The sequence below is a fragment of the Diplotaxodon limnothrissa genome, linkage group LG18 (genome assembly GCF_057381915.1).
Source record: "Diplotaxodon limnothrissa isolate DT_005_m linkage group LG18, D_limnothrissa_male_GT1.1, whole genome shotgun sequence".
In the NCBI taxonomy this organism is placed as follows: domain Eukaryota; kingdom Metazoa; phylum Chordata; class Actinopteri; order Cichliformes; family Cichlidae; genus Diplotaxodon; species Diplotaxodon limnothrissa.
Window position 1 is genome coordinate 16,504,605 of NC_140613.1, and position 22,055 is coordinate 16,526,659.

Sequence of the window (22,055 nt, forward strand, 5' to 3'; positions counted from 1 at the left end):
AATAATGTATTTTAAAAAAATAAAAAAGTACCTAATTTCACATGCAGCTAAACAGCTGCTGCTCTTGAATGTAACTCGCCCTTCCCGAGTGTACAGGCCCCCTTGTTGCTAAGCAACCTTCGAAGAAGATTGACAGCAACTTTAGTTGATTCATTCGAAGAAAACTTTAAAGAAGGGTCAAGTTGTATTTGTTGCTGGTCAGCTGCGAGGTGTTTAATTCAGAAGAGCAGTATCACAGTTTAAGACAGTTCTCTGATGGCTGCCAGCCAGAAGCGTATTAATACAAGTAAGTTGATAGCCATTCATTTTTCCACTTTCACTTTGTGCCATGACAACGACCTCCCCTAGCTCATTAATTTGTCATTAGCTCAGTTAATTAAACGTTAACTTAACGTTAGCTAAAAGAGCGGCATCCGGAGATGAGTGAAGGTATCAACTTGCAGTTAGCGCAACTTTGACCCAAAGTTCAACGACAGGAATTAAATCTATTATAACAGAAATATTTAGCTACCAATTATATTTTTTTGTTTTTTGGAGCTAAAGATCCAGGTTTAGATTAGACAATGAAGGTTAACTGATGTCTCTCCCGCTTTTACAGTGCGCTGAAAAGTTGCTTTAGAGTCAGCGATGTGTTCTTTTTAATACATTTTGGGGAAGTTGCAGCAATGCCGGACGTGGAACCCCTCAGATTCCCATCCAGGGAAGGACGACCAAGTCAACAAGGTGAGAAGAGAAGCGATGCACCTGCAAATAAATCCACTTTAACTCTACACATTCTCTGTTACAACAAGCAGTCTAAATTAATAACGTTGTGGATGTGTTTTTTTTTAGGCTAACACCTTGTTTAAATGTAGAGGCTTGTTATGTGTTAGGCAGTCTTCCAGGCAGTGCTTAAGCATCTGCACCACTCAGAGCTATTTAAATGCTGAGTAAATGTAATGATATTTAATGATGTTGAAGAAATGTCACTATCTAACATCATTGGCAAAAATGGCACTGCAAGTGAGGCTCACATGGGCCTCCTCTATGGCTATAATACACCCTGCCAGTATGATTTAGAGCTAATTCAGCCCACCACTGACATATTGCCTTAGCACCTTCCTACCCAACTTCAGAGTGTATTATTCATCTCAGCTGTTCAGCAGCAGATGGTCTTCTTTTTAGTTTTTCCCTTTTTTCCCCCAGTCTCTTTACTTAGTCTGAGCTACTTCACTCAGAAGCTGTTCTGGAAGCATCATGATAAGATAACTGGTCTCAGTCACGTGGAAAAGGTTGCAGATGTCACTGTCTCAGTCTTTTTGTTGTTGAGACGAGTTTGCAAACCCCTCGAGGGCATACACTTTCTCCTGTGAAGCATAGGTAAGGTTGGTCAGTGTCCGTGTTACCTTACTTAATAGACGTCTTTGGATTTTCTTGCTGTTTTTGGCTTTTAATAACAAAAATGTATTTTATGCTTGACTAAATTAAACCCCAATTAAAAAAATATTTCCTCTGGTGGACGGCTAATACTGTCAGGGTTTGGCTTTGTTGTGCTTTGGATTCTTGTTTAGTATTTATTGAGATTTTGGTTCTTGTTTTGATTAGACCCTTGTTTTTGTAATATGTTTATTCGCTCTCTGTGTTCTATTGTTTTTCCTCTCACTCCTCATTGTTATTATTATCATTATCATTATTTTTGATTACTATTGAAGGTTTGCCTTTTCACTGGGTCTTACATCATGCTTTTGGGTCTTCTCTACACCATACAACCTGACTGAAGCCAATTTTCTCTTTATACATAGGAAAAACCCTGGGGGCATTTGTTGTTGCATATGGGCTTCACCTGTTTATCACATCTAAAGGACTGGAACCACAATCCAGCTATGACTTTCAGCCTACATTGGTGCTTGTGTACCCCGAAGGTTAACAAGAAAAGGTCTGCTATAGCTCACCTGTTTGACTGGGTGACCCACGTGCTAAAAGCCTGCAGGGGCCTGGGTTTAAGTCTGCCCTGCACCACTCCCCCTTGCTCTCAACCCTACTTTCCTGTTTGAGCTTTACTAACATTAAAAAAAATTAAAGGATAAGAAGAAAAGATCTAACAGGTTCTCTCAGATCAAGGAGAGCTCAGAAGATGTCTTGGTCTGCTCAGACTTGACCTAAGTGATACAAACTAATGGATGAGACCAACCAGTGGAGATTTTAACTCCTCCCCCAAAAGTGGGACCCTGTGAGTTTTTGTCCATGGCATCACTGTACTCCCCTTTTCCCCCTCTTCTCTTTCCACTCTTTACTCACTGACTGGTCACAGCATCTTCCTAAGAATGGTTATCCTTGGAATCTCATCCCGTTAAAAGTGAGTTCTTACTCCCCCCTGTCACCAAGTGCTTGCTGATAGGGGATCATCTGATCACTCTAATTGGCTCTAAAGCCATTTTACACAACCGTTGCTATGAACTGGTGCTATATAAATAAAGTTGGACTGAATAACATGTGCTCATTGTTGCATAATTACAGAGTCAAAGAGCCTTGGGCAGTAAACCAGTTGTTGTGGTCATGAAAAATGTTTTGTGCTGAGAAAATGCTTTAGGTTTTAAAAGTAAAGAGAGCGTGCTTTCAAAAAAGGCTAACGAATACTTTTCACTTCAAAGTGCAGTAAATGGGATGACTGCCTTTAATACAACACACAGGTTGCACACAGTTGGCCTTTACTGAGATCAAGATTATTTAATACAAATACTCACAGACTCTGAAATAATAGTGTATTCAATAGGCTTAAAAAAGAAAAGAAACTTTCACTTTTATTTAAGCAGATTTGTTTGAAATGTTTTTCAGATTAAAAATAAGTAAATAATTGTGAACTAAACTGGGACAGTCTGGAATTGGAAGTGAATTTGGACTTCTGTGGAGATGTAAAGGAAAAGTAAAGGGAAAAGGCTGTGCAGAAAACCAAAGCAGCAGACATCACAGTCACTGTTTTATTTCAGTTATATTGTTTTAAAAATGGGATGAACTGGTGCCACAGTTCTTTGAATTAAGGGCATCTTGTTGTCTATTGTCTCTTCATATAATCCTAGACTAACTTGATAATGTTAAAGTTTGGTATCTTACTGACTCTTTGGTCTTCTAATGCCTTCTGCTGATGCACTGAACCAAAAATGAATGAATGTTTCCTAGAAAGTGTAACTCGTTTTTTTTCTGTGACTGCTAATTAATCACTGATTAAAACTAAGTCCCAGCGTCACAGAAACATTCGAGCCTACACTGTACTGTTGTAATAGACACCAGGATACATTTTTACATATAGTGTAGTCAAGTGAATTTACTGTATGTTTGGAATGAATTTGTAGTAACGCTGTATGTTAAGAGGCAGTGTGCAGGCTAATTTTTTAAAAACAGCATCACTTTAGTCTTTATTCATCTGAACTAGCTTATCAAAAGACTTTCTTTAATACTTGTGCAGGTTCGTAAACTGCACCGCTTTGTGACAGCCAGATGGCGTCCTTTCACCACCAAGATTTGCACCCTTTGGTTTGTGTTGAGACACTGAAAGGACTTCTCTGTTCTCTCACTGATGCTCCCAGTATTTTGCAGTCTGTAAAACCAGAATCAAAGTGCAAGTAAAGAAGCACACAACAGCTTTCACAGCCAAATAAATTTTATTAATTACTTTTCCAAAATTAATTCATTCATTTGAGCGAGTGTTTGCTTCAAATAAACAGAGTCTATTCATAAAGAAAAAGAGATAAACTGTGTTGTAGCTATTTAATATTTAATATATAGTGTATGGATTGTAGATGTGGTTGGCCTTTTACTGACCGTATGCTGTTTTATCTGTCTCAAGATCAAGTAGATCTTCAAGCTGTTTGCTCTGGTAGACGTCGCACCTGTGCTTTGCTCAACAGTCCTTCACCATGGGTCAACAGCATTATCTACCATATCCAAGAGATTAAGATGACAGTGGAAAACAGGTGTCAGCAGGTAAAATAATGGCATTGAGTGGTCCAACAGGTGGGAGATTGTAACACAAATATCCTGATAGGTGTTAAAAGAAACTGAAAGACGCATTTTCCCTTTTAATTTGTGGCAGTCTGGAAGATATCAATCACAAGCTAAATACAGCAAAACTTTAAGGTGAAGTATTTCATTATTTTTTAATATGAAATGAAATATGAAATGAAATGAAGTATGAAATGTGACATGAGGTTAACTTGTTTTGTCAGATTTCAATCCAGAGACTCAGATTCTGACTCTGTGATGTCTACAGATTTGTATGTTGAAGGCTTTGCAATTTGTGCAAGAGGTAAACGTGTAGATTAGATAGCTTTGGGAATCTGACTTTACAAATTTATTGTTGTATTGTTTGTGTAGTTGAAATATAAGTTTCCTATCCCATAGAAAGTTGTCCATTATCTCCACTACTGAAGAAAATAAATGATGTCCTCAGCGAGGTTGTGTATCTGATTGAGCGGCTGGAGGCTGATCGGCAGCATGCAGAGGAAGCCCTGCTTAAAGAGAAAAAAAGGAAGAGGTTTTTGGAGAGCAAAGTGGACAGTATTTCACTGTGGAGGCAAAAAGAGCATGCTTATGTTGTGCAGAAAGGTCAGTGACCATGAGGTGTCACATCCTCATCGAACTGCTTGCTGCTTCTTGTGATGTAGCCAATTTTTTTTTTCTTCTTAAACTCACTGAGTAAGCTTTTTAATTAATTTTTGACTATTACACTTTTAGAACATGAGGCTTGCATTAGAGATATCACTGAATTAAAGTGGCAGCTGAAAGTGGAAAGAGAGGAACTTGACCAAGCCCGAGAGAAACTGTCACACACCGAGGGGTTGAATCAGCGCCTACACAAGGACATCAGTTTTGCCAAAAAACAAGTTCCAATTGTGAAGGAAAAAATCGACCTCCAGAAAGACCTCGTAAATGAGATTGACGCTAAACAAGCGGAGGTAGGCTGTAATAGGATTTATTTGTAATTTCAAACAAACATCTGCACATTTTCAATATGCAATATTGGTAGAAGATTAAGATTCGTGGAGTTATTTCCCAAGAATTCTACAAACGTGTTGTTAACACAGCACAAATATGTGAAAGTACAAAATCCAAGCAAGATTAATGTGCTTTTATGTTACACTTCAGAATGAAAAATAACAACTGAGTTGCATTTTGGGTGATTTTATTGATCGTGTTTAGTCACTGGAACTTGGGTTTGCAACTGTAGTTTACAGGTGTGGAAGGGTAAAGTTTTTTTCATTCATTTTGACTACTACAGTATAAGAGCACTTGTCATATTCTGGGTGTTCATGTAAAATCTAAAAAGTTGCACCATGATTCTAGTTTTTGTAGCTCACTTTCAGTAGCCTGTGAGTTCTTCTGTATTTCTATTTGTGATTCACAAATAGGAAAACGCTCTGGGTTGCATGCTTGTTGATGTATTTATCCACTTTCTATATAAAATGAAATTTTAATTTGTTAGTGATATTCATGATCCTCAAAGAGTGAATCGTGTTCATTTACAGTGGGGCAAAAAAGTATTTAGTCAGCCACCGATTGTGCAAGTTCCCCCACTTAAAATGATGACAGAGGTCAGTAATTTGCACCAGAGGTACACTTCAACTGTGAGAGACAGAATGTGAAAAAAAAATCCATGAATCCACATGGTAGGATTTGTAAAGAATTTATTCGTAAATCAGGGTGGAAAATAAGTATTTGGTCAATAACAAAAATACAACTCAATACTTTGTAACATAACCTTTGTTGGCAATAACAGAGGTCAAACGTTTACTATAGGTCTTTACCAGGTTTGCACACACAGTAGCTGGTATTTTGGCCCATTCCTCCATGCAGATCTTCTCGAGAGCAGTGATGTTTTGGGGCTGTCGCCGAGCAACACGGACTTTCAACTCCCGCCACAGATTTTCTATGGGGTTGAGGTCTGGAGACTGGCTAGGCCACTCCAGGACTTTCAAATGCTTCTTACGGAGCCACTCCTTTGTTGCCCGGGCGGTGTGTTTTGGATCATTGTCATGTTGGAAGACCCAGCCTCGTTTCATCTTCAAAGTTCTCACTGATGGAAGGAGGTTTTGGCTCGAAATCTCACGATACATGGCCCCATTCATTCTGTCCTTAACACGGATCAGTCGTCCTGTCCCCTTGGCAGAAAAACAGCCCCATAGCATGATGTTTCCACCCCCATGCTTCACAGTAGGTATGGTGTTCTTGGGATGCAACTCAGTATTCTTCTTCCTCCAAACACGACGAGTTGAGTTTATACCAAAAAGTTCTACTTTGGTTTCATCTGACCACATGACATTCTCCCAATCCTCTGCTGTATCATCCATGTGCTCTCTGGCAAACTTCAGACGGGCCTGGACATGCACTGGCTTCAGCAGCGGAACACGTCTGGCACTGCGGGATTTGATTCCCTGCCGTTGTAGTGTGTTACTGATGGTGACCTTTGTTACTTTGGTCCCAGCTCTCTGCAGGTCATTCACCAGGTCCCCCCGTGTGGTTCTGGGATCTTTGCTCACCGTTCTCATGATCATTTTGACCCCACGGGATGAGATCTTGCGTGGAGCCCCAGATCGAGGGAGATTATCAGTGGTCTTGTATGTCTTCCATTTTCTGATGATTGCTCCCACAGTTGATTTTTTTCACACCAAGCTGCTTGCCTATTGTAGATTCACTCTTCCCAGTCTGGTGCAGGTCTACAATACTTTTCCTGGTGTCCTTCGAAAGCTCTTTGGTCATGGCCATGGCGGAGTTTGGAGTCTGACTGTTTGAGGCTGTGGACAGGTGTCTTTTATACAGATGATGAGTTCAAACAGGTGCCATCCATACAGGTAACGAGTGGGGGACAGAAAAGCTTCTTACAGAAGACGTTACAGGTCTGTGAGAGCCAGAGATTTTCCTTGTTTGAGGTGACCAAATACTTATTTTCCACCCTAATTTACGAATAAATTCTTTACAAATCCTACCATGTGGATTCATGGATTTTTTTTTCACATTCTGTCTCTCACAGTTGAAGTGTACCTCTGGTGCAAATTACTGACCTCTGTCATCATTTTAAGTGGGGGAACTTGCACAATCGGTGGCTGACTAAATACTTTTTTGCCCCACTGTACATTTTCCACTTGCCACTTTCTATAGTTTATGATTGAATTAAACAGTGCGACCAAATTCAACCTAATCTGTGCTTAAAGCCTAGTGCTTATGTGCAGATGTGCTTTTACTTTGTGCAGAAAGGAAATGATTGGATGACAAAAAGTTTCAATATGTAAACGCCCTTCTAAGCGTGCAGTCAGGCTTTTAGCAGTGGATCCTGTTGGTAAAAGACTCACAGTATGATTTCATAACAGTTTCATGTTTTCTTTTATTGTATATAAATGTGTGAAATTCGTCATGAAACATATTTCTGAAAAATACTAATCCCATGACTCACGCTCTTCTTTAGGCTAATGACGTTCGCTCAAAAATACAGCATGATCTCCTGTTAGCCCAGAATAGGTTTAAAAACATGGAGCTGGCTGCTAAAAAAGAGAAGATATCAGCAGACCAAGAGCTACTGGCACTGAAGAATACTCTGGCAAAAAAACTGTGAGTATCCACTGAAACACACTAGAAAAACATTAGAATAGATCTTCAATTAAGTCTTCATTTCAAAGTCACTTTTATTCTTGTAGTTTTAACCTTTTTCATAGAATGTAATTATCTTTCTATGATTTTATTATTATTTTTTTAATGTTTATTATGGGCGTCTGTCTGAGAAGTTGAGAATACTTTATGGGATACCCCAGGGTTCTGTTTGGTCCTAAATGTTTTCTCCCAGTGCTATTTGCTGATGATACCAAACTTTCCAGCTAAATATTTAAATGACTATAAATAATATATAAATATTTAAAAAATATCTTCGATTTGAGGCTAAAAGATCTTCATCTTTGTTTTGTACATACATAAATTCTTTTCATGGGAAAATAATATTGATGTCCTGATACACTAAAATAATTATATAATACTTATACACATATATAGAATCATATATAACTGATTTCTTTGAATGAGGGCATATTCCTAGACAAAATAGTGTTTTATTTTTTTTCCAGGGAAAGTTTAAATCAGTTGAAGATGATGGATGATGGTCTACATGATGAAATAAAGGATGCTGAAAAGACCATTGCTCTTGCAGAAGAGAAGTGTGCACTTATAACTCAGTGTATCCCTGAGATGATGGAGCTAGAGAAAACTGAAACCGACACAGTAAGTCACACAGTCCATATTTATACTAATTATTAGCACTTAGGAGTAATGATATTAATGTTTTTCCCCCTGTTCTTTGTTGAACCTTTTTTATAGATTGCACAGTTAAATGTTCAAATTGAGGGTGAAATACATACGAATAAGAAGTTACAAGAAAAACTAATTTCCCTGCAAGAAGATATTGCGAAAACTGTAAGTAGAACCACAAAAATGTTACAAAGTCACGAATACTCTGCAGATCTCCTCATCATTTAAGAGGCCCTATTGCTACCTATGTTTGTCACAATGGCTCACTTGGTAAGACTGTATGCAGTGTTAGCCACAGAATTATCTGCGTTGTCCCCAAACCCTAGCATAAAAAATGAATCTAAAAACTGAAATCAGTGAAAGTGGAAGAAAATGGACAGTGCAAAGTTTATAGTCTAAGAAGTTTGAAATCGGTTAAAATTCTGAGTTCCCCAAGCTTTTGAGGCTCTACCAGTAAGGAAGGTGCATGATTTTCCTTTTTACAGTATAAGCTAATATCACCAAACCTAAAAAAAAGCCACCAGCTCCTTTATAGCCATTCCTATAGAAGTTATGTGCATGTTTTTCCATAAATGTAATTATCCTTCAGAGTCAATGAGCAATGACTGTTACAGAGTGATACGTCTTATATATTCCCAGTAGAAAAGCAGGAAAAGCAGTTTCCTTTAACACATTCAGGCAAACTCTTCCAGAATCTTTGTCGCTTTGTACTCTGCCATTAAAAATGAGTAGTGTGCTCCTTTTTTTCTCTGCAATTGAAACAAATATCAAGAACATTTCACTTAAAACCATGAGTATAAAATAAGTTTGCGTTAACACTGGTCCATGAAGTTCGTCTTTCCATGTTATCCACAGAAACTGAATGGGGAAGCAGAAGTCTCCCGCATAGAAGAACAACTTGAATCAAAACGCAAAACTTTTGCAGCTCTCCGTAAAGAAAACATGCAGTATGAACAGAGTGTGGAAAACTACAAGACAAAAATTTTGGAGAGGTACCATGGAAAAGCCAGAACATGCATCACCTTTTCATAAATATCATTACTGTGTACAGTAGTCCTTGTGTGTGTATGACGTTACTTCACTGGGTGATTTTTGTTAGCGAGAAAGCAGTGAAGCAGATGTGTGAGGAGAGGAAACAGATGCTCCAGAAAATCAGTGACAATGACGAGAAGTGGGAAAGGGCCGAGGAAGAAGTGACCCAAGTTGTATCCCGGCACAGTGTCATTCAGGCTGAGCTCGAAGAACAAGAGCAGCTAACCTTCGCAGAGAAAGAGAGGGCCAGGGTCAGTGGCAACATATGTATAATGCTCATGGGTTACAGTGTAAAATGTGAGACCACATCCTCTTTGTATGCTCTTTCTGTGCTCTACAGACAGAGATTGAAAACCTGAGGAAAGACCTGACAGGTCAGAGGACTACCCTGGAACAACTTAAGGTATATTTATGAGGTGTTTCAGAAGTAAAGTTTAGTCAGTTTGATCGACTTTGTGCATTCCCATTTCCTGGTGTTGTTTACACCTGTTGAGGTCAGTGTGATGACATTCTGGCTTTCATGTTTCTATTCCATCAGACTCAGTGTGCAGATCTCGATGAGCAACTTAAACAACAGCAAAGGAAATCAATGCTGACGAATCAGCAACTTCAGAAAGAATTTGAAGATGCATCCTCAGTGACAAAAGCCCTGGAGACAAAAATGGAGGTAGCAGAATAACTTTATAATAGTTGAGGAACATTTCAAAAGTTTAAGCAGGTACATTTGTAACTATTCTTTTTTTAAAATAGGAAATTAAAAAAATGATAGACAATTTGGAAAGGATTTCATGTGAACACAGGAAGACATTAATCAACCTTAAGAATGAGAAAGACCTCCAATGCGATCATCTGAAAGCTGCTCAGGTAAGAAGGACAAAGGTGCATGATGCAGGTTGCTAAGTCAGGTTTACTCTGTAAAGCTCATTGAGGCCAAAGCTAGTCATGGCTATGTATCAAAACAATCTCTTTCTTTCAACAAAATAGGGTTTAGACTTTTGTAAATTCATGCACCTCTTTGTTTACAGGATTTACACAGCGCTGCTATACAGAAATATGATGACACTGTGGGAAGGATCAGTAACCTTATGAATAAAAGTGAGGAATACCGGGATGCTTCAGATAAAATGGAAAAAATAGCTGAAAACATCCCAGAAGTCATAGCAGAACTTCAGTAAGTTGTGCTAGGTGTAATAGCTTAGAGTGAGGAAAGGAAGAAAAAAGGCTAATATACAACCTCCTTAGTACTTTGACTTAAATGCTCAAAAATTGTGCCACCTTTAAAAAAAAAAAACATAATTATTGCAATTATTTAGCTTTATGTGATTTGATGTGTTTGATTTCTCCTTCCAGGAGTGTTTTTGATGTGCTGGAGTTCAGAAACAAATCAGCTGCTCTCATTATGAGCACCTTGCAGTTTGATATTAATAACTGCCAACAACGAACACAGCGATCCATGCAGACACACACCGCTCATGTTACAGCAAGAAAAAAGCAAATGGAAGACACCAAGGTAAAAAAAAAAAAAGAAAAAAGAAAAATGTTTTTCTCGTTTCATATTTGAAAGGGTACATATTTGAAACAAAATGTTTTTCTCAATAACTCTCTGTTAATACATGACTTTTGTGTCAAATACTGTGAAATCAGAGACAAGCTGTAGAAAACATCTCATTGCTTATTTGTTTATGGATTAGTGTCAGCACATTGCTTGTCACAATACTTCCCTTAAGATACAGAGAAAAGAGCTGTGTGCAATTAAAATTACAAGCCACGGTCAATCTCGTTTAAGTGCTTTTTCCGCAAATGACAACTCACTGTTGTTATAGTCTTTTGTCTGGACGAATTTGATGATGCATGTCGTGGTGAGATGCGGTGTTCTTTTTTTGTTACCTGTAGGCCAACATTTTCAAGAGCAGTTTGAATGTAAGCCCGCAGTTCACTACATCAAATAAGCATATAATCTGGACCTTGCTATATTTATGTCTGAAAATAAAATGTGACTCTGCTGTGCACAAAATGGCAAGCATTTGAACACTCCTTTGTAAGAGAAACCCCTATTTATTGTAAGGTTTTCATCTGCAGGATTATCAGCCCCAGCCAGAGCCTCTTTGCTGATGGGGGTTTCACATGGCTTATCTAATGTGAAATCGCCATGTGGTATATAGTTTCATTAAACGGTGATCAAGAATGCATTAGTTCAAAACAAGAAAAGGCAATGGAGCTTAAGCCGCCATGCATCCAAGTGCAGCAACTTTAAAGAAGTTGTTGGCGTGAGACAATTTAAGAATTAGAAGTCTTCCTCATAGACACAACTCCCATTAGCCAGATAAAAGTTAGTCATGCAAAAAAGGGTTTAGTCTTTTTCACTTGACAAAATAAGATGATATAACAACAATACTTCTCACTAAATAAAAAGATCAGAGACAAGACTGAGGTTCTAAGGAAATTGGTCACTAATCATTGGGACCAATATGAAACATGCATAATGTGTACAGTGGCAAAACATCACGGGGCGCGTGTGCATTCAGAAATCACAGTGCATGAAGCAGAATGATAGAAACCTTTATAAATGAGATTTTATTTAAAAATATGTGACCCCATCCCCCCCTGTTCTTCAGAAACCGATGCAGGTTAGTATAACTAAAAGCTGCTGGAAGCATATGTGGTTGTTTTTCAGTATGTGGTTGTTGCACACGCAGGGTACATCAAGCTGAAATAGGTTAACTGGTTAGAAATCTGTGGTGATCTCTATTCAAAGCACACTGCACACACATGGAAGGCACCTATTTTTTTGATTTGATCAGGGCTTGTCGTCTGTTGAGGACAAAGTAAACAATGCAAACTGCCGACGCTATCAGTTTCTTATGGGCAATGAAGTGTAATTTGTTCCATTTACACTTCACAACAGCGTCAGATGGGCTTTGTCAGTGCTGCATGGAGTAATTAAACCTGAAATCAATAGCAGGCATTTGTCATGTTTACAGCCCCTCTTTCTGCTGGGTTAAACTCATCACTTTAGTGCTGTTCTGTTTTACTGCAGAGACACACTTCATTATGTCTGCAGGTAGAGTTGAGATATTCACACCCTTATCCAGTACTCAGGAAACATTGTTCAAATGAAAAAGGGACATGCAGAGAGACGCATCCTCACTGTGATTTATTTGCTTGATTTCCCAGAAAAGCGTACGGCGCTGTATGGCCACTGTTTATGTCGCCTTATTTAACAACACAATTACAAACTGCCTATCGTACTATATACACACACACACGAAGCAGGTCAGTGGTGCAGCTTCTAAATGGTCAGCAGGGGCTTACTGTACAGCACTCAAAGTGCTCTATATTATATCTTGCTTCACTATATTTATATATAATCTTTTTTTCTGTAGAGCTGTGAGAGTCTCTTAAACAAGAATCAGTGTAATTATTCAGTATCTATTTTGTATATGTAATGATGCTGCCAGTTCTCCTACAAGCAATCTGATGAACTAGCCCTACCGATACTTTGCATTTTTGTAAATTACTGTCAACAGTTGGAGGTGAAACACCATATTGGTGTCGGTGTTGATACCACCCTTATGAGTCAGTATAAGTATCACCCACTATGTAACTGCTAAAGTTTTATTGGTTAGTTTCACTATAATCTGTGGTTAAGTTGTTACATCAAAATAATTCCTGACTCCCACTGGAGTAAGGTATGCAGACTTAAGAAAACAAACAAAGAAACTAGTATTGGGCAAGTATCCAATACTGACACACTTAATCTGAATCAATGTTTTAGATGGCAAAATGTTGACGATGTAGTGCAGGTATGTCACAGTAGTTATAATTCTGGTCTGCAGTATACTGTATGCTAATTTTGGGTGATTTTACATAGTTACTGTAAACACTTAATATTTGATCCTAAACTTATTTGCTCATGCTCTTTCAGGAAGCACTTAAAATTGCGCTAAAGGAAAACAAACAGCTGGCAAGCCGGTATGAAGACCTTAGGAAGATTCTCATGGAGGCCAAACAGGAGTCTGTGTCTGCACTGAGTGAGAAAAACAGCGCACATAAATCTTTTCATTACTCCACACAGGTACATTTTATATAACCTTGCTATCTGTTCCCCTCCTTCTTCTGTTATTGTTGTTTCATGACCTAAGACCTTTGCCTTATGTTCCTTCATGTTTTATTTGGTGGTATTCTACTTTGCACCAGACACCACTTCTTTGCATATAGGCAGTCATTTTAAGGTTTTAGTTTGGCAACCAGTAAGGAGGTTACTGCAGCAGTCTAATAATGAGATAACTCGAGTGGAGGAGGATGATGGATGTGACATAATGTAATGATAGTTTTTCCAGCAAGGGGAGTAAAGCAAGAGGTTGATGGTACATGTAAATACTATAACTTCAACATTTCCCTGATTATAGTTTTGTAAGGTGGCCAGAGGTGAAAAATCTTATCATCGTCGTGTTACAAATTTGCCCTGCTCACCGCAGTAATTGGTGAAGGATCAGCAGCAAACACGGGTCAGGATCAGACAGTGCTAAAATAGCACTGGAGGTCTGACTAGTTGAGGGAGACAACTCAGCAGCATTTTACTGTTTAATCTTTATAGATTTTGACACTATTTAACTAGAATAGAATTACACATGACAAGCATAACACCAGGGAGAAGCCACACTGTTCCTGCAATGAAAAATACATATTATTTGTTCCAAAAATGACTAATACCTTTACTTGAGCAATTCCTCATCTAACTGCATGAATGTTATCAAGTGAAAAATGCATGCAAAAATAAAATCCTGTGGACAGGATTTTCCACGCTCATGATCAAAGCCTGATTTTCTTTTACTCCGGATTCAGCCTTCACCATTTTTGTTTGTTTCAACTCCACACTTGTACAACAGCAGCCTCTCGGCTAGTGTTTTATGGCTAAATTTAGTTGTTTTTCTTTGTTATTATTTTGGTATAACAAGCTCATAATCAGCAATGTTTCTGAAATGTAGATGTCGGCCTAACACATTTAATCATTTAATCTGATTTATACAGACACATTCAAATGCATTTCCTTCCTGTTTTAAATTTCCAATTATCTGTATAATGCTTGCATATTGTGTCCCAGTTAGTACATATGTTACACAATGTGAGTGCTCTTAATTGATTCGTTTATAACTGGAGGCAACAAGGTAAATGCATTTAACATTGTCAGGATCATTTGAGAGATCAGTACATTAGTGCAAGTGAGTGAGATGCCAGTCATTTGTGTTTTTCAGAGTCCATAATCTCTTTTATTAAATTTAACTGAGGGGCACAATGAAACTCATCTCTAAGGTATCACTGAAATATAGTTAGGTATGGAAACTGTGGGCAGTGACACGGTTTTCATCATTTTCAAACCCTAACCCTAAGCATAAATACTACTTTAACTGTCATGGAGGAATTTATATACAAAGTTTCACCTTTCAGTACTTTTAAAGTAATTGAATAGATGTGCAATATTCTTTGGTTATTTCTTCACAAATTAAGCAGATAAAGGTTTTGGGTAGCCTGTGAAGCAACAATATGTAGTCAAAGGTCTCTTTGTCTCTGAGTACAAGTAAAACAGCCCACTCTTAGGTTGCAAAATAAATTGATCACAGTGTTACTGAGAACACTGAGATTGGCCAGATAAACTGGTTTGGTAAATTCTGAGGAAAAGAAAATACCGTTTAGGAAAAAACGAACGAAGAAAAACAACAGAAGAACATTCATCAGGAGGTAGTTATATAGTTTTCCAAGTCTACCATAAAGAGAAGGGCAAGGGCAAATAAAGACTGTTCACCACAAGGTGAAAGCTATTAATCAGCCTCAAGAATACAAAAGGCTATATTATACTTAGCCAAAATAAATAAATAAAAGCCAGAGCAGTTCTGCAGCAACATTCACTGGACAGATGAAACCAAGATTAACCTGTACCAGAATATTGTAATGGAACGCTTGGGATAGTTTGTGATCCAGTCATAAAATATCACCTGTAAAACACACTGGAGGCAGTGTGACATATGTGCATGCACGATTTCCAGTAGCACTGGGTCACCAGTGTTTGCTGATGACGTCACTGAAACTAAAAGTATCTGGATTCATTCTAAAGTGGACAGAGCTAAATCCCCCTCAGATTTAGCCAAGTACTGCAGAGCTGGCTTTACAGTGCTTCACAGTAGAGACAGACAGTGATCCAAAGTATACTAAGAAAGCAGCCCAGCAGCTTCTGAAGGTAACTCACTTGACCTCTACTTTGTGGAGCTGCATGTTACTCCCTGAAAACAAAGTAAAAATTTGAAGCCTGGCAAAAAAAAAAAAAAAGAAAGAAAAGAAAAAAGTCAGAGTTCAGGCAGTTAATTCATACCAAAGGAGATAAATGTTATTAACAATTATTGAAACCAAAATGTATTTATGTTGATTTGTTAAATTGCAATTAGCCCTTAAAATATGGGACTATATATATATATAAAAGGACATTTCTCAGCCTTTAAGGTAGAACTTGAACCTTGAAGTAAAGCTTAGAGTCTGTGTTTTATTGAGTCATTTTTAGTCTACTGCGGTGGTGTATTTGGGCAAAATAGTGAAAATTGTGCCACTATCCAAACATTTTGGGATCTAGCAGTATAATGCTGACAGCAGGCATCACTTGAAGTAGTTCAAGTGGCAAACCTAAAACAATCTTCACTTGGTGTTCAGGACAGCTGCTACATAGCAGAACATGTCTTAATATGCTGAGATATGCAGACAAATATAAAAGATTACCGCTAATATGAAGTTATTCCCCACGACATTGTCCATCCAAAGCCATACATGTAAAAACAGCTAAAACAAAGAAAGTTAAAGTGCAAAATATTGTAATTTTTCACTTTCCCCCCTCCGCAGTCACATGGTAAAATGCAGGTTTATAATCATTATTAAGCTCATAAGCTGCTTTTTACTATATTTCATTGGACAAAGCACTTAGTGTTAATCTTATTTCTGTATATAGAGTGAATTGGTAACAACTACCTGCCTTTAATAGTAGTGGAATATAAGTTACTATTCCATTTTATTTTACTTATATATATATATATATATATATATATATATATATATATATATATATATATATATATATATATATATATATATATATATATATATATATATATATATATATATATATATATATATATACCTAATAATTTATAGTCGTTTAATACTACAGGGCCATTACCTAGATGAGCACTTTGTCCTAAGAGTTAGACCTGGCCTTTGTTTGTAATGAATTATAGATTGAATTTGTTTTCCTTAACTAAATGATCACCGTTCTTTTAGCGTAATGTTGATTCTTTCTTTTTTTATTATTGAATTAATAATATAACAATAATAAAAGAGTCTGTATTCATTAAATTTATTGCCATTGTCAATCAAGACAGGTTAAAGCCTAAATTGGAGAAATTATTAGGCATATAAACGTGTAACTTTCTGAGCTAAATAATCATATTGCTTTAACACCAGTACAGATGCAAAAATATTCTAGATTTTAACTATTACAGTCAGTCTCACAACACAAAATAAAGCACATATGTGGTATGAAAAGTGAATTATATTTATTAACTGACTAATGAAGACTCATTTAATTAATCTAATATTAGAGTTGGTAGTTTTTCTTTTAAAGACAGAAATTTCATCATGTCAAATGTATTTACATCAGAATGCTCATGAAAAAGTGTAAAGACATTCAAGTATTCCTAATTTGCTGTTGTATATTAAAAGATACATGATTAATTAACATCTTATAGCATGTCCCAGCATCTCTGTTATCAATATCCTTTTGAATCTACTGTACAAGTAAGCACAGCGTTGTTTATGTAGAGGCTTTCAGCTCCTGGGTTTTAACAGGGTACACCATAAAGAGCATTCTTGTTATTGTCTTTTCTTCAGGAGCTGATGACTGAGCTAATTCGCTTTAGTTTTCAATGCACTGGGGAACACATTGCCAAGCAATGATAAGCTTTGTAGGAAGAGTAGAGAGATGGAGGGGGAAGAAAAGCAATGGCATCTATCAGAATTTAAACCTCTTTGCTTGAAACTGTGTTCAAATAATAAAGCAAGCAGCATGTCTTTCCAAGAGACTAGGAATAATTTCTGGTTTCAGTGGGGGGTTCATGACTCTGTGTGTATGTGTAAAATATGTCTTGAGGGGATTGGTATAAAGTTAAACTGGGTGAAGTAGAAATATTTTACTCATCAGCTTTGCAGTCACAGAGTTTGCCTCGGCTAGAACAAAACTGCTGAAGCATTTAGAGAAAATTAACCCCCCATCCTGGCAGCCAGATGTGACTGGATTCTGATGAGTGCACACGAGTGGGCAGAGAAACCAAGAGACTGTGAAATTCCTGTCAGGCCCGTGTACTGCAGAATGGGCTATTGACTGCTTTCTCTATTCCCCTCCATCATTCTTCTTGAACACTGCCATTAATTTCCTCTCCTGCCTTACCAATTCCTTTTCTCTGCCTTCTCTCCCCCTAGCTCTCTTTGTTGCAGAAGAGGATGCACAAAGCTTTGGTGAAATACTTCAAACAACGCAGCCTCTACAGCCAGGCTGAACTGGACCGGTGCCAGGCTCTTTCTCAAGAGACCGACTGGAAAATAAAAACAGCCCAGGTATTTGTACATATACATGTAAAACAGGCTGGAAAACTGCACCGACTGTCACCATTCATTTAAATGGCAAATCCTTTTATTCAACTTTCATCCCGGTCTAGGTATTCTACCGGATGGCAGCATATTCTTTTGCATACTACAGTAACTCCATGTTATGCTTGGCATTGTTTGAGCCTCATCCGGCTAGTCAGTTGCCTTGTGTCTTCTTTGACAAGCAAGAGCAGCCAGGCAAACATCCACCAAGGCTTTGTGCGTCACTGCTATGGCGGAGTTTAAGACACCACTCTTACAATGCAGTCTGTACATTTACTTATCAGATCACAGACTGATGTGATGGATGATGTGCGTGTGCTACGGTGCCTTCTGGGTGACCCTGTGTCTAAGGCTAGCTCTGCCTCTCTTTTTTGTCTGTATACATGTGTTGTCACATTGCATTAAGATTCGAGCCCGTTTTTGTTTTTTCTTTCTTTTTCTTTTTTTACACTTTGCATCTAATTCAGAGTTCATTACAACACATGGAAGATGTCCATGCCTTACAGCTTTTTTGTGAATAGTATAACCTTCTGTCTGTCTCGCCGAAGAGTTGGAGCATATTCTGCAAGGTTGAAAAGTAAGGATCTTCAATTAGAGGATAATCGGTGTCTAATCTGTGCTGTGATGTGCGATGAGGTCAAAGCGGACAGAGGGACAGTGATGAATCTTTATGAAATGTCCTGTCCAGTATTACTGCAGAGCCAGGTGGCATGCAACCATAGTATGAACTACTTCCACTTTTTCACTTCCTTTTTACTTAGGCAGTAGGATATCCTAAATCCCTCGACAGCCATATTTGGCAATTGCAAGCTGTTGTTTTTGTGTAAAATTCTTATTTTGTTTTTGTCACTTAATTTGATCCAACAACAAATTTAGCAGATACGCCGCAGGCAAAATACGCTCTGATTTTGATTGGAGGCTTTCCAGGAGGATACCTAGTAAAGTGCTATCAGGTGGTTTCCTTCTCAGTTTCTCCTCCTCTGACTGCTTGGCATATATTTTTTTTCTTCTTTTCGATGGGTTCTGGTCCAGACATTACTGGAAGCAGCCATGTCTCAGCGGCCCAGCCTCAAAAGGCCCCAGCAGATCACAGCTCAAGGCAGGGAGGAATGGGGCACAGGGGGAGGAGCTATCAGAGAGCTGCAGAGTGTGAAGGACAAAAGAGCTGGTGTATTCAAGCGCACCACACCGTCACCCGTCACAGCTCAGCACAGGGTCCATCAGAGCAGGCAGCACTCACTTTAAACAGGCTCCTGATGAAGAGTCCAGATCAGGCTCTATCCTCCAAAAAGTACACATGGAACAAAAAAACAAAATAAAGCCCTTTTGAGCTCAACTTTAAATGCCTTATGAGATTACGAGCAGGCATAATCACTTCACCTATCCAAATATTAAAACCTTCACAATTCCTATAACACAATTAGTATTTCTGACAGGGTCAAAGTTTATCAATATCAACTGGCAGTTTAATAGAAATAAAGGAATCAATAAAACTGACATTGGTTGTAACTGCAGTGAAACCAGGCTGAATCCTGATGAGGCCTGTGCTAATCCATCATGTCCACTTAACCCCACGAGCAGAACATAAGAGAGGTCAGGTTAACGATTTCACAGTTATAGTGCTGGAATAAGAAGCCAAATGGCAGTTTGTTCAAAAGTAGCTTGAGGGAAGGGAGGCCAAGGAACCCTAGGGTGGGTGTGTAGGAGTGGGTGGGGGAGGGGGGTGTTGTAGGAGTAGGGAGGGTGGGGTGGCGGGCTGTCATCCTGTTACACTCCTGCCAGAACTGGCAGTTCAGCTTTGTGTTCTGCGAGTTTACACTGGGGATGGCATAATTGACAATGGCTAACAGCGGAGAGCAGTGCAGAGCCTTGTTGAATGGCCAGTAATGATTGGAGCAGACGCCCACTGCCCCAGTCCCAGGGGACAGTAATCCAAGATCCTGTTTCTGATATAATTGTTAGTCAGAGAATTTCTGCATGGCTAGGCTGGTTCAGATTCCCAAGCTGGTTGACAGTGCCAGGCAGTTTAATAGAAAAACTGGATGCTGAGGTTTTTAAAACAGAAGAGCACTGAACCTGGACGCGGTTCACCAGGAGCCTCTTGTTCTCCTTCCTGACGAAAAATAAGAACAAGACGGTAACTTTACTCTCGCAGCTGCAGACACGTCAACTGTGTGCGCAGGAGACACATGAAACGAAGATGCTTTATTGGTGCCTTTCTACAAAAGCAGCATTTTCCTAATTAGCCTGTTTTCATTTATTCTGTTTGTGCCTTATTTCAACAGGAGGAGATGTCAGAGGAAAGCGAACTTATCTCAGCCTTCCTACAATCCTTGACAGATGACTCTACTACTGCTGATGATGCTACGGGGTGAACAAACAAGCCAATCCAGATGCCGCTGGATCCAATGAGTAGATGCCTTCAGTTCAAATAGCAGTGTAATTGGACATTCACCTGTACCAGACAACTTACTTACCCTAGCACGCTTCACTATTCCACCCTCTTTACTTGCAGCAAATCCATAACAATGAAACAGGTGACTTTCATGCTGCTGTCAGGACTGATCTAATTTTAGCTGGGTGAATGATTGCAATTGGCTTTGCCTCATCAGATAATTAATCTATGTCACCATTAATTGGAAAAGAGAATAATTACAGGCAGTGTTGACAGAAATTCTACGCTTCTCCAGATCCCAAGATCTAATTACAACTAGTGAAACCCCATGACCTTAACTAGCACTTAGTACACCTTGGCCACCTTGACCATGCCCATGCGAAGCCCGTCGTCTCTCCAAAGAATCTATTTTTTGTTATTGCAGCCCACACTCTTCTGCTCTCTTCACTCACTGAAAGCTGTCTCCCTCAATCACTTTTCAATATTCAATCTTAATTTTGTGGAAGTTTAGCATTTTCAATGAGCTGGAGATGAATGATTAATGAATAAATTTAAATGCTTCATTTTGTCCATGGATCATTAGTTAAGTCCTTTGTGGGAAGGACCTGAGAAAGGAGTGAAAATTATTGAGACATTAGCCTGGAGCAATCCAGGGGTAAATAGTGTGCACAAAAGGATGTTGTGTGTGCACTATCCACTGGCTTTCTAAAGAACCCTGGGGAAACACTGTTTTCAATTTGGAATCTTAACTGAATCACATTTAGTACTTGTAGAAAATTGATTTTTCTTTCATCATGTTTAAACAATGTCATACTAGTGGTAAACAACACAAAGTCTGCTCTGTATAAATGCTAAAGTGCGAAATCCCTAGATATTTATCATTTCCACAAGAATGAAAAGAAGTTAAAAAACAAACAATGTTTATATATTAATCTAAATTGTACAAATTATGCTTATGCTCATTAGAATTTTAGTAGCGTCAAGGTTAATGCTGTTAGACTACTCCTTGGAAAATATGTTACCCTTTCCTTCTGAGTTGATAGAGATGCTGTTGTTTTGTTGATAACAACAGATGCCTTCCATACTAGAGGAGACAGAAGGGGGCAGTATGGACACAACAACCTTAGCAAATAACTGACTGAAACATGTCTCAGTATCATGTTATAACACTAAGCATAACATCTCAAACTAAGACGGCTTGAAAAAAACAAAATAAAACAAGTAAAAATATATATATTTAAATCAAACTGACACATTATCTCTCATGTGGGGAAAAAAGAAGATTTTTTCAGATATTTGGTAAAGTTTCTTTACATAGGTTTTTGGGCCAACTGTATACTATAGAACAAACATTCAGCATGACACTAACTTGGTCGACTGCTCGCAAAGCCACGACGCCACTAGCTCCCTAAAAGCATCTTGAGGAGAAAAATGTTCAGTCCGTCTCATATTCTGTACTGACTATATGGCAATTTCTCAAATGAAGGTGCCTCTCCAGCACATTTATCTGCTCTCCTTGCATCTAATCAATCCCTTAAATAAATGAAAGTGAGCCACAACTAGATGTCATCACATCTATCTGCGGGCGTGCCTCAAAGTGCACACACCTTAATGCTGCTACTCTAAAGAGGATGGACTGTGGAAATACTAATGGGGGGGTGTACTTGACAGCTGAGGG

General features: G+C 38.4%; 1 protein-coding gene across 1 annotated transcript; it reads left to right on the forward strand.

The window, feature by feature from the left end:
* The first annotated feature begins 665 nt into the window (after positions 1 to 665).
* ccdc178 (coiled-coil domain containing 178) lies at positions 666 to 20,398 on the forward strand. Its single transcript, XM_085378425.1, is given in 20 exon segments — positions 666 to 723; positions 3,824 to 3,960; positions 4,070 to 4,113; positions 4,203 to 4,282; positions 4,378 to 4,581; positions 4,711 to 4,931; positions 7,436 to 7,578; positions 8,085 to 8,238; positions 8,335 to 8,430; positions 9,121 to 9,257; positions 9,365 to 9,548; positions 9,638 to 9,700; positions 9,836 to 9,964; positions 10,048 to 10,161; positions 10,323 to 10,468; positions 10,648 to 10,807; positions 13,223 to 13,372; positions 17,815 to 17,949; positions 20,268 to 20,348; positions 20,351 to 20,398. Coding segments are annotated over 20 exon segments (2,484 nt in total).
* Positions 20,399 to 22,055: the final 1,657 nt, after the last annotated feature.